The sequence below is a fragment of the Oncorhynchus keta genome, chromosome 7, assembly GCF_023373465.1.
Source record: "Oncorhynchus keta strain PuntledgeMale-10-30-2019 chromosome 7, Oket_V2, whole genome shotgun sequence".
Classification (NCBI taxonomy): Eukaryota; Metazoa; Chordata; class Actinopteri; order Salmoniformes; family Salmonidae; genus Oncorhynchus; species Oncorhynchus keta.
This window is the reverse complement of record NC_068427.1, coordinates 20,826,239-20,840,271: the sequence shown is the minus strand read 5'-3', so window position 1 is coordinate 20,840,271 and position 14,033 is coordinate 20,826,239. Positions and strand designations below refer to the sequence as shown.

Here is a 14,033-nt window from a genome sequence, read left to right as displayed (position 1 = left end):
GTTCTACCCCTACTCCTGCTGCTGCAGTAAGCCAACAATGATTTGCAATTTACTGAAATTGCTGCTGGCCTGCTGCTGCCTGTGCACGAGCTGAGCGCCTGCTGCAGATGTCACTCACAATGCATTTTTTGCAGCCAGGCACATGTGTCGTGACTGACTGTGTGAAAGAGAAAATCTTTTGTTTGTGTCATTTAGAGGAAAAATGTGTGCATTTTAGCATTTGAGTCACCTTTCAAAAGTTGCTAAAAGTTCCAAATACATTTTTAAAAGTAGCCAAATTTGTTGCTAGGTGCTGTCTGAAAAGTTGTTAAACCGGAGTAGGTGTGTCGAAAGGAAATGTGTGTGTGTGTGTGGAAGGGAGTGTGTGTGTGTGTGTGTGAAAATGCTCTACTATAGTTTAGCCGATTTTGTCTTGAAAGAATGGTCTGGGGGCTGGAACATGATTACAAATAATTTGCAGGCTGCAAATTGCCCGAACGGATATAATGTTTGACTAAAACAATAATTTCAAACCTTGCTTACATTTGTACACATGTATCTCTATCATGCGTGGGAATACTTTTACACAAATAATAGTACATTTTCAGTTATAAAACTGACAGTTGTTTATTTGTTTATTAAAAGTATTGCTGATGGGTGTACAGTTGCTTCATGCATTGTGTGCATATGTTTACTGTGACTTTCACCCTAATATTGGCTACTAGGTATCCCCACATACTGAACATACTGTATCAAGGTGACATCTAGATGGTTATCAATATTAGTTATTTCTGGTGTTTTCTCATGATAGTGAAAAAAATGGCAGGCACATAGATATAACACCAGTGCACTGGTTGACTTGTCATGCAGCCCAATCAGCCACGCAAAAACCCTTCGGGTGAATGGTTGAGCCTTCTTGAGTGTGTGACATGCTCTAGAGAGCCATCTAAAGAGCCATCTGTGTTCTTATGCTGCATTCAAAACAACTGGGAACTCGGAAATTGCAAACTTCAGTGCGTTCACGAGAACTAGGAAAACGAGCTCCGACTGGGATTTTTTTGGGGAAACCCAGCTTCAGCTTGATCCCCAAATGAATTGGGAAATAAAGGAAAGCACCAGCTAGCTACTAATCTATTTTAGTTTCACTGTCCGATCATTCAAAAAATGAGCCCACTAATTGTTATATTTACCTTTCCACAAACGATCTGGTACGTGTTGCTTGATATGAGCAAGTTAACCCAAATGTATCAAAGAATATGTCATGAGTCCATGAGTAGTTAATGGCTGCTGCCTGGCCAGTGAACTAGCTAGCTACATTTCAGTAATTAGCTATCCTCCTAAACGCAGTGATCAGTGGACAAACTGTAGTTGAAGAGTTGAATATATTTGTCTGAAAATGAACTAGTCGCCAGTTGTTGTTGCCCATATGGTAATGTCTAACCAGTTGGCTAATGTAGCTTGTGTGCTCCAGCAAGAAAAACCCAAATTCTCACTCAAACAGAAGGTAGAACTAACAAAGTGTCACACCCTGATCTGTTTCACCTGTCCTTGTGATTGTTGCCACCTCCTCCAGGTGTCGCTTGCTTCCCCAGTGTATTTATCCCTGTGTTTCCTGTCTCTCTGCGCCAGTTTGTCTTTTATGTTCAAGTCAACCAGCATGTATTTCCCATGCGCCTGCCTTTTCTATTTGCTAGTCCTCCTGGTTTTTAAAAGTCACCCACAAGGAGCACCAACTACATTAGTCCAAGAAGAGGCAAACAAAATAAAATCCACACCAAACTTAAAGACAGGAGAGACCAGATAAAGGATTATTTTTTAATAAAAAAATAAATCAAACCGAGAGAGTCAACTAAAGGTGTTTTCCCTCCATCTCTGAAACCAACTGGAGCACTGGGCCAGCCAATATCACCTGGGCCAGCACAGGTGAAACAAAGTAACTTCAATCTCACAACATGATCAATTTAACTGTGTCGCCCAGTTGCGGCCCACTATTTGGAAGCGAACCACTCTATTTCGTCCCTATGTTATATTGGCATCGAACACATCACCCTCCCTAGGAGAGGGGGTGACCGTTACAATTTATTGTTAAAACAAGAGGTTGCCTGGATCTTTAGTTGAAAGACCCTTGCTCCCTTCAGTCTCAAAGTAGACTTTGATCTGAAGCCATTCTTGTGATTATTGTGATTTTGCTGCTCATTGTAAATGTTTGTAGGCCTATGTAGCCAAATTGTATCTATGAATGTATGCTAACATTCATGGGTTAGGGTTTAGCCGGGGTAGGCCGTCATTGTAAATAAGAATTTGTTTTTAACTGACTTGCCTAGTTAAATAAATGAAACACCGGGCCATGATTACAGACACCTGTGTGTTCTTATAAACTAGTGACCCCCAGTGTTTGTCATTATACCCTGATGAAGACAGCTTGTCTGTTGAAACGCTGGTTATTAAATTATTGCATCCGAGCTCCCAGAGTGTGCAGCTCTCCTTTTCCTTTCCAAGTGTTCTACTCCGTTAGCCAACACTTCAGCTAAACAGGTGTGTGTTTCTTTCGCATCCAGTCTACTGGGTGTCAACATTTAAATACAAGACAGAACAGACACCTTTTTTTGGTAAATATACAGTACTAATTCCACGGTTTATCTTTATTTTTCCCTATCTTCTACCCCTGTAGTATAATAGTGAAGACATCAAAACTATGAAATAACACATATAGAATCATGTAGTAACCAAAACAGTGTTGAACAAATCTAAATATATTTTATATTTTTGTGATTCTTCAAAGTAGCCACCCTTTACCTTGATGACAGCTTTGTACACTCTTGGCATTCTCTCAATCAGCTTCATGAGGTAGTCACCTGGAATGCATTTCAATTAACAGGTGTGCCTTTGTTAATTTGTGGAATTTCTTTCCTTCTTAATGCGTTTGAGCCAATCAGTTGTGTTGTGACAAGGTAGGGTTGTATACAGAAGATAGCCCTATTTGGAAAAATACTGTCAGTGATTTATTTAGAATTCAAGGCACACTTGACCAGCATGGCTAGCTAGGCTTCTGCAGCGATACACCATCCCGTCTGGTTTTTGCTTAGTGGGACTATCATTCGTTTTTCAACAGGACAATGACCCAACACACCTCCAGGCTGTGTAAGGGCTATTTGACCAAGAAAGGGGGTGATGGAGTGCTGCACCAGATGACCTTGCCTCCACAATCACCCAACCTAAATCCAATTGAGATGGTTTGGGATGAGTTGGAAGGAAAAGCAGGCAACAAGTGCTCAGCATATGTGGGAACTCCTTCAAGACTGTTGGAAAAGCATTCCCTGGAATGAGTAGGTGTGTCCAAACTTTTGACCGGTACTGTATATATGGAAGGAAATTGAACCTCCAGCGAGAGCCAGCATGCTAGCAAGCCAGATACATTTCCGTCAGTAGCTATCCTTCTAAATGCAATGGTCACCGGATAAACTATGATGTGAACATTTTTGGCTGAAAACGAATTAGTAGCCAGTTGTTGTTGCCCATTGTGGAATCATATCTAAACCTCTGGTTCATGAAGGCTATGTCTCCATGAGCTCCCGAGTCTAGCTAACGTTAGCTAGCATCACAAATTATAATTTTTATAGCTAGCTGAGTTGTTTTATAAGAAAATGGCTGATATGAATCTAACACTGTAGCTAGCTAGCAAGGTCTCCTGCGTGACAATGCCACTGCTAGAGCTTTATTAGGGATAGTTTCCCTAGGACATTATACAAATGCATTTGTGGTACAATTCCCATTTAGCATTTCTGGCACAAATCCCATTCAAGTCATGGGACCACTATAAGACATTTTCCCCCATAATCATCAAAACACCTATAAGTGACTTATTGGAGCTTCACAATCAATTTTAGATCGTTTCGGATTATTTGGACATGATACGCGAATAATGCTAATATCGGTCTCATGACTTGAATGGTATATATGCCACAAATGCTAAAACGTTAGCATGTGGAAACAGTGCCAGGTAAACTAACCAAATCATCAATTGCTGTCATACCTTGTCCATAGACTGCTTACAGGGTAAGGAAACCAATGTGTCATTTTGTAATTTGGGTTAACTATCCCTTTAAAGAGGCCTTTTCAAGACAGTTTAGAACTGTGTGTGCGTGTACATACGTGCAGACAGACAGACAGACAGACAGACGATAGAGACCCGAGGGATACTTTACAAGTGTCACACAGGAATTGTTGAAACAGTTTCATGCTCCCATTTTAACAGCTCAAGTTACTGAGGAGAGTTTATGAAAGCACATTTTACAGCAAAGCCTGTACCTATACAGATGTTCCTACTTGAAAGTGTGTGATTCGATAACATTCATTACATACAAAGACAAAAACAAAAAAAAAGTTAAATTGAATGAGTAAAATTCTGGCAGCATTTTGGCTACTTTTTTCAGCAATTGTCAGTGCATCAGCATCAAGGATATTTAGCAAAATAATGTTTAAACAAATGTTTTGAATGTCTCTGTAATGGAGAATAAAATCTATAGGTAGACATGGAAACAGAAGCCAGTGAAAGGTTCACAGAACAGTTGTAACGCAAAACACCGTCCATTTTAAACAGGCTTCTATGCAGTGTACAAGTCCCTTATTTCCAAGAATACAATAATAACGTGATAATTCTCTATCTACATGCATTCAGCCACCTCCTTTTCGCTCCGTTGGTTGTAACATGAACAAGCCGGTGTTGTGTTTTGGTCCTGTCGTGAAGTCAACCAGGAGCTCTTTTAATAAGAGACGAGGTGAACTCACAGAGAACAGCTGCAGACATACAAAAGAGCAGGAACTTTCTTCATGTCTCCTATAACACTGTTCCTTTACTCTGTGCTAATATTCTAGTTTGGCTCAGTCTCTAGTCTGATGTACAGAAAATATGCCTACCATCTAGAACCTGGACCTGTATAAAAACAACTTCATGAATAGTAATGTAAATGTAATAGAGAGGGGTTGTGGGGGGGGTACAAGATTTGGACAATATATTCCTTTTCAGTTTAATAAAATCTACACGCATGTGAGCACAGAATTTAGTTGTGTTGTTTTTGGATTAAGTTTGCTGTGTGTAAAATCTATCCATGCTTGCATCTTATATAGTGGAGCATTGTACCATGCACTCAATGACAAAATATAACACTTTAAACAAACATGTAGTGGCAAGTGAAAGATGAACCTTGACCATTGTAACTGTATATGCCTCTCAGTGGACTACCAAGCCTTGCATACACAATATCTTTGCTGTAAAACTAAAACACAGGATACTGGCCCTCTACTTTACACGAACCCTATCCATTAGATGTATTACCAAATAGAAAAGGGATAATAAAATAACATTAGATGGAATAGTCTTCATACATCAGAGATACAAGTATGTCTTTGTCTGATCTCTGTATATCATCAGTTCCCTGTGCTTGTTGTAGGAGTGGAGTGTGAGAGCAAGTAAGGTCTTGATGCACTGCATACAAAGGTTTTGTTCTTTTTAAATGTACTTGAGTTGAATTTTCTCTTTAAAGTTCCATGAGAGACAGTGGTTAGAACACAGGCCTTATGATAAGAGCTCACATTTTGGTAGAATGCATTCAGTTGTGCAACTGACGAGGTCTCCCCTTCCACTTTTCCTTTCTAAATAAAAACTAAAACAATTTGAAAAGCTGTTCTTAAGTTGTTGTTGTATGTGTAGTGGTTGTCATGACATAACGGAGTGAGTCTAATCGCAAAAGAGAGTGAATTGCTGTCAAACAATCTACCACAGATAACATTAAATCATCAACAGGGATGCAGCACTATATATAGGGGGTAGTTGCTTTTGTGATGTTGTTTTGCTTTTATGTTGTTGTTGATGTTATTTAGTCAATTTCCCCTTCTATTGGCTACTTTAAGAGATGGGCAGCTGGTCTGTCCAATCAGGTCTCTACTTTTCCATAGGTGCCCTCAGGTGGGCGGTACTGTTTTGGAAAGGCCTTCAGCTGGAGGGAGTTGAAGGCGTATTTACGACATCCTACATTCTTCATGGTGTTCTCTCGTCTGCAGCCCTCACTATTGGGAGGAGGAGATGAGAAGAGAGAGGAAGGGAGGGTAAAGTAGAGGAGAGAGAAGGAGAGGAGAGAAGGAAAGGGGAAGAGGAGGAGAGAGAAGGAGAGGGGAGGAGAGAAGAGAAAAGGAGAGGAGAAAAGAGGGGGTGATTGGTTAAAAGGTAAAAGGAGATGAGTTAGAGGGTATATGAAAATATGAAGTTATTATAAACATTGACATAATTCTTCCTTTCCTCAAATTTGACATGATAAACGCTACATCTTGTCTCGTTTTGTTCAGGCAGTTGTGTGGCCAGCTGACCTGCGCATGCAGTCGAGGGCCTGGGAGAAGACCTGTGGGGCCAGTCCGTGCTCCTGCTGGAGGATGAGACACTGCTCCAGGGTTAGAGACATGGCTGTACGGTCTTTAGCACTCTTACAGCTGGTAAAACGCACTCCGTTCAGACGCCGACAAGCCTGGGGAGGGACAGACAGGGAGAGAGAGAGAGAGAGAGAGAAAGAAGAGGGGGGCAGAGGAAAACGGGTGAGGAGAGGAACGTAGAGAGTAGAGGAAGGAATGGGGAAGTATAGAGTGTCAGGCAGACGCGATAGAAGTGTATTGTGGAGAGAGAGAAAGAGAAGAAAGAGAGAATGCCTCTACCTCCGCTGCCTGCCACAGGATCTCTACGTTCTTGCTCTTCCTGGCGTTGATGTTCTGACTCAGCAGCTTTAGCAGCTCAGGCAGGCTGGTCTGACTACGGATACAAGGGAGGCCTGGAGAGAGAGAGGAGAGAGGAGTGTCATTGCACTGACATACATTTTAAGAACCAGGTTGTTTACCATTTTATTAGGGGTTGAGGTTAAGATGAGGCTGTGTGACTCACAGTCCTCAGGTAGGACCTCTTTAAACTGGTCATAGTATGAGCTGAGTCGAGCCATATTCTCCATGTTAATCCCCTCCTGGAGAGACGTGTCTCCAAACCTATAGACACATAGATGGACAGACAGACAGATTGGATTTTTTTTCAGGGGGAATTGTACTGCTCATCAGAATTTCTTACAGTCTATAGGGAGTAGACCTAATGTTCTCACAGTCTCCATCATTGGCATCGTTGAGGAATTACCATAGCGTTTTTTACAATCATCTCTAGTTTGTAGTGGCAAATCTAATAAACACGCTTCGAAAACACACAATAACCAGATGCTCGTGATTATTCGAGGTAACCATCATCACTTATAAGGTATTACCACAAATGTCAGCTGGCTGCTATTGCCATGGTAACACACATCCTGACTACCCTCTCTCTTCCATTGCGCTGCTGTCCTCTCCTACCTCCATCTCTCCTCTTATCCCGTATCTCCTTCAATCCACTTATAACCTCTCCCACTCTTCTTTCCTCTCCTTGTCTCTCCTCATCTTTCCTCTTCTCTCCTCTCTCGTTTACTCACTTCTCGGCCAGCGTCTGTTGTTCATTGATTCCCACATTGAAGAGAACAGGCTGAACCCTCAGCAGCATTCCATTCTGGATCTCCCGCGGCAACGCATCAAACATCGCTGCTGGTAACGGAACCCTGACGTTGAAGCCGTCCCGGTTCCCGGTGATGACAGGCAACATATCTGGGCCGAAGACCGAGGTTGCCTGGGTAACCTTAAAAGTGACGTTTCGCAGGTCCATCACACCAACACTCATGTCCTCCAACATGGCCAGCTCCTCCCCTTTAAGATTGAGAGTAACGGGTAAGATTAGGTTTCAGTTGTCTATTTGAAAATCTATAAATAAAGTATAGAAAATGAGTAGGTTTCAAATCAACATATTTGTGTGTGTATTCTAAGACATAAACACAAGAATAATGACCTCACCCATTACAACCAGCATGTCCAGAGATACAACCTCTCTCATCATCACCCAGTGCCTGGGCTTACCTCCGCTGTACCCGCACCCCACCATACCCCTGTCTGCGCATTATGCCCTGAATATATTCTACCATGCCCAGAAACCTGCTCCTCTTATCCTCTGCCCCCAACGCTCTAGGCGACCAGTTTTGATAGCCTTTAGCCGCACCCTCATACTACTCCTTCTCTGTTCTGCGGGTGATGTGGAGGTAAACCCAGGCCCTGCATGCCCCCAGGTACCCTCATTTGTTGACTTCTGTGATCGAAAAGTCTTGGTTTTATGCATGTCAACATCAGAAGCCTCCTCCCTAAGTTTGTTTTACTCACTGCTTTAGCACACTCTGCTAACCCTGATGTCCTTGCCGTGTCTGAATCCTGGCTCAGGAAGGCCACCAAAAATTCAGAGATTTCCATACCCAACTATAACATCTTCCGTCAAGATAGAACTGCCAAAGGGGGCGGAGTCGCAGTCTACTGCAGAGATAGCCTGCAAAGTAATGTCATACTTTCCAGGTCCATACCCAAACAGTTTGAACTACTAATTTTGAAAATTACTCTCTCCAGAAACAAGTCTATCACTGTTGCCGCCTGCTACCGACCCCCGTCAGCTCCCAGCTGCGCCCTGGACACCATTTGTGAATTGATCGCCCCCATCTAGCTTCAGAGTTTGTTCTGTTAGGTGACCTAAACTGGGATATGCTTAACACCCCGGCAGTCCTACAATCTAAGCTAGATGCCCTCAATCTCACTCAAATCATCAAGGAACCCACCAGGTACAACCCTAACTCTGTAAACAAGGGCACCCTCATAGACGTCATCCTGACCAACTGGCCCTCCAAATATACCTCCGCTGTCTTCAACCAGGATCTCAGCGATCACTGCCTCATCGCCTGTATCCGCCACGGAGCCGCAGTCAAACGACCACCCCTCATCACTGTCAAACGCTCCCTAAAACACTTCTGTGAGCAGGCCTTTCTAATCGACCTGGCCCGTGTATCCTGGAAGGACATTGACCTCATCCCGTCAGTTGAGGATGCCTGGTCATTCTTTAAAAGTAACTTCCTCACCATTTTAGATAAGCATGCTCCGTTCAAAAAATGCAGAACCAAGAACAGATACAGCCCTTGGTTCACTCCAGACCTGACTGCCCTCGACCAGCACAAAAACATCCTGTGGCGGACTGCAATAGCATCGAATAGCCCCGTGATATGCAACTGTTCAGGGAAGTCAGGAACCAATACACGCAGTCAGTCAGGAAAGCTAAGGCCAGCTTCTTCAGGCAGAAGTTTGCATCCTGTAGCTCCAACTCCAAAAAGTTCTGGGACACTGTGAAGTCCATGGAGAACAAGAGCACCTCCTCCCAGCTGCCCACTGCACTGAGGCTAGGAAACACGGTCTCCACCGATAAATCCATGATTATCGAAAACTTCAATAAGCACTTCTCAACGGCTGGCCATGCCTTCCGCCTGGCTACTCCAACCTCGGCCAACAGCTCCGCCCCCCGTAGTTCCTCACCCAAGCCTCTCCAGGTTCTCCTTTACCCAGATCCAGATAGCAGATGTTCTGAAAGAGCTGCAAAACCTGGACCCGTACAAATCAGCTGGGCTTGACAATCTGGACCCGCTATTTCTGAAACTATCTGCCGCCATTGTCGCAACCCCTATTACCAGCCTGTTCAACCTCTCTTTCATATCGTCTGAGATCCCCAAGGATTGGAAAGCTGCCGCAGTCATCCCCCTCTTCAAAGGGGGAGACACCCTGGACCCAAACTGCTATAGACCTATATCCATCCTGCCCTGCCTATCTAAGGTCTTCGAAAGCCAAGTCAACAAACAGGTCACCGACCATCTCGAATCCCACCGTACCTTCTCCGCTGTGCAATCTGGTTTCCGAGCCGGTCACGGGTGCACCTCAGCCACACTCAAGGTACTAAATGATATCATAACCGCCATCGATAAAAGACAGTACTGTGCAGCCGTCTTCATCGACCTCGCCAAGGCTTTCGACTCTGTCAATCACCAAATTCTTATCGGCAGACTCAACAGCCTCGGTTTTTCGGATGACTGCCTTGCCTGGTTCACCAATTACTTTGCAGACAGAGTTCAGTGTGTCAAATCAGAGGGCATGCTGTCCGGTCCTCTGGCAGTCTCTATGGGGGTGCCACAGGGTTCAATTCTCGGGCCGACTCTTTTCTCTGTATATATCAATGATGTTGCTCTTGCTGCGGGCGATTCCCTGATCCACCTCTACGCAGACGACACCATTCTATATACTTTCGGCCCGTCATTGGACACTGTGCTATCCAACCTCCAAACGAGCTTCAATGCCATACAGCACTCCTTCCGTGGCCTCCAACTGCTCTTAAACGCGAGTAAAACCAAATGCATGCTTTTCAACCGATCGCTGCCTGCACCCGCATGCCCGACTAGCATCACCACCCTGGATGGTTCCAACCTTGAATATGTGGACATCTATAAGTACCTAGGTGTCTGGCTAGACTGCAAACTCTCCTTCCAGACTCACATCAAACATCTCCAATCAAAAATCAAATCCAGAGTCGGCTTTCTATTCCGCAACAAAGCCTCCTTCACTCACGCTGCCAAGCTTACCCTAGTAAAACTGACTATCCTACCGATCCTCGACTTCGGCGATGTCATCTACAAAATGGCTTCCAACACTCTACTCAGCAAACTGGATGCAGTCTACCACAGTGCCATCCGTTTTGTCACTAAAGCACCTTATATCACCCACCACTGCGACTTGTATGCTCTAGTCGGCTGGCCCTCACTACATATTCGTCGCCAGACCCACTGGCTCCAGGTCATCTACAAGTCCATGCTAGGTAAAGCTCCGCCTTATCTCAGTTCACTGGTCACGATGGCAACACCCATCCGTAGCACGCGCTCCAGCAGGTGTATCTCACTGATCATCCCTAAAGCCAACACCTCATTTGGCCGCCTTTCGTTCCAGTACTCTGCTGCCTGTGACTGGAACGAATTGCAAAAATCGCTGAAGTTGGAGACTTTTATCTCCCTCTCCAACTTCAAACATCAGCTATCCGAGCAGCTAACCGATCGCTGCAGCTGTACATAGTCTATAGGTAAATAGCTCACCCTTTTTCACCTACCTCATTCCCATACTGTTTTTATACTGTTTTTATTTATTTACTTTTCTGCTCTTTTGCACACCAATATCTCTACCTGTACATGCCCATCTGATCATTTATCACTCCAGTGTTAATCTGCAAAATTGTATTATTCGCCTACCTCCTCATGACTTTTGCACACATTGTATATAGACTGCCCATTTTTTTCTACTGTGTTATTGACTTGCTAATTGTTTACTCCATGTGTAACTCTGTGTTGTCTGTTCACACTGCTATGCTTTATCTTGGCCAGGTCGCAGTTGCAAATGAGAACTTGTTCTCAACTAGCCTACCTGGTTAAATAAAGGTGAAATAAAAAAAAAAAATAAAATAAAAACAAACACACACACACACACACACACACACACACACACACACACACACACACACACACACACACACACACACACACACACACACACACACACACACACACACACACACACACACACACACACACACACACACACACACACACACACACACACACACACACACACAGTCAGCAGGTTACCGTAGGTGCTGAGCAGGCCCTCATACTGGACTAGCAGGCCGATGATGTGGAGCTGCCTGAGGAAGCCATCGTCATGGAGACAGTTCCTCAGCTTGATGATGAAACCACAGATCAGAGCTGACAGCTACAAAAGGGGAAACACCATTACAACTATTCATCATCTATATAATCATCAATACAACTATTCATCATCTATATAATCACCAATACAACTATTCATCATCTATATAATCACCAATACAACTATTCATCATCTATATAATCACCAATACAACTACTCATCATCTATATAATCACCAATACAACTATTCATCATCTATATAATCACCATTACAACTTTTCATCATCTATATAATCACCAATACAACTATTCATCATCTATATAATCACCAATACAACTATTCATCATCTATATAATCACCAATACAACTACTCATCATCTATATAATCACCAATACAACTATTCATCATCAATATAATTACTAATACAACTATTCATCATCAATACAACTATTCATCATCAATATAATTACTAATACAACTATTCATCATCAATACAACTATTCATCATCAATATAATCACCAATACAACTATTCATCATCAATATAATTACTAATACAACTATTCATCATCAATACAACTATTCATCATCAATATAATTACTAATACAACTATTCATCATCAATACAACTATTCATCATCTATATAATCACCAATACAACTACTAATCACCAATACAACTATTCATCATCAATACAACTATTCATCATCTATATAATCACCAATACAACTACTCATCATCTTTATAATCACTAATACAACTATTCATCATCAATACAACTATTCATCATCAATACAACTATTCATCATCTATATAATCACCAATACAACTATTCATCATCAATATAATTACTAATACAACTATTCATCATCTATATAATCACCAATACAACAATTCATCACCAATACAACTATTCATCATCAATACAACTATTCATCATCTATATAATCACCAATACAACTATTCATCACCAATACAACTATTCATCACCAATACAACTATTCATCATCTATATAATCACCAATACAACTATTCATCACCAATACAACTATTCATCACCAATACAACTATTCATCACCAATACAACTATTCATCATCAATACAACTATTCATCACCAATACAACTATTCATCATCAATACAATTATTCTTCATCAATACAACAATTCATCATCAATACAACTATTCATCATCAATACAACTATTCATCATCTATATAATCACCAATACAACTATTCATCACCAATACAACTATTCATCACCAATACAACTATTCATCACCAATACAACTATTCATCATCAATACAACTATTCATCACCAATACAACTATTCATCATCAATACAATTATTCTTCATCAATACAACAATTCATCATCAATACAACTATTCATCATCAATACAACTATTCATCATCTATATAATCACCAATACAACTATTCATCACCAATACAACTATTCATCACCAATACAACTATTCATCACCAATACAACTATTCATCACCAATACAACTATTCATCACCAATACAACTATTCATCATCAATACAACTATTCATCACCAATACAACTATTCATCATCAATACAACTATTAATCATCAATACAACTATTCATCATCAATACAACTTTTCATCATCAATACAACAATTCATCATCAATACAACAATTCATCATCAATACAACTATTCATCATCAATACAACAATTCATCATCAATACAACAATTCATCATCAATACAACAATTCATCATCAATACAACTATTCATCATCAATATAATCACCAATACAACTATTCATCATCAATACAACTTTTCATCATCAATACAACTATTCATCATCAATACAACTATTCATCATCAATATAATAATCAATACAACTATTCATCATCAATACAACTATTCATCATCAATATAATCATCAATACAACTATTCATCACCAATACAACTATTCATCATCAATACAATTATTCTTCATCAATACAACTATTCATCATCAATACAACTTTTCATCATCAATACAACAATTCATCATCAATACAACTATTCATCATCAATACAACTATTCATCATCAATATAATCACCAATACAACTATTCATCATCAATACAACAATTCATCATCAATACAACTATTCATCATCAATACAACAATTCATCATCAATACAACAATTCATCATCAATACAACTATTCATCATCAATACAACTATTCATCATCAATATAATCACCAATACAACTATTCATCATCAATACAACTATTCATCATCAATACAACTATTCATCATCAATACAACTTTTCATCATCAATACAACAATTCATCATCAATACAACTATTCATCATCAATACAACTATTCATCATCAATATAATCACCAATACAACTATTCTTCATCAATACAA

At 41.0% G+C, this 14,033-nt stretch overlaps 1 protein-coding gene across 7 annotated transcripts in view; it reads right to left on the bottom strand.

Moving 5' to 3' along the window:
• Nucleotides 1-4,158: 4,158 nt before the first annotated feature.
• inpp4aa (inositol polyphosphate-4-phosphatase type I Aa) overlaps nucleotides 4,159-14,033 on the bottom strand; it is a 50,235-nt gene continuing 40,360 nt past the window's right edge. For all 7 annotated transcript variants that reach the window (XM_052522196.1, XM_052522195.1, XM_052522201.1 and 4 more), the window contains 6 exons: nucleotides 11,574-11,697; nucleotides 7,470-7,737; nucleotides 6,905-7,002; nucleotides 6,682-6,794; nucleotides 6,343-6,497; nucleotides 4,159-6,045 (listed from right to left, as the gene is read on the bottom strand). In XM_052522196.1, coding sequence (XP_052378156.1) covers nucleotides 5,913-6,045; nucleotides 6,343-6,497; nucleotides 6,682-6,794; nucleotides 6,905-7,002; nucleotides 7,470-7,737; nucleotides 11,574-11,697 — 891 coding nt within the window. In that variant the 3' untranslated portion in view covers nucleotides 4,159-5,912. The remainder of the gene's footprint in view (nucleotides 6,046-6,342; nucleotides 6,498-6,681; nucleotides 6,795-6,904; nucleotides 7,003-7,469; nucleotides 7,738-11,573; nucleotides 11,698-14,033) is intronic.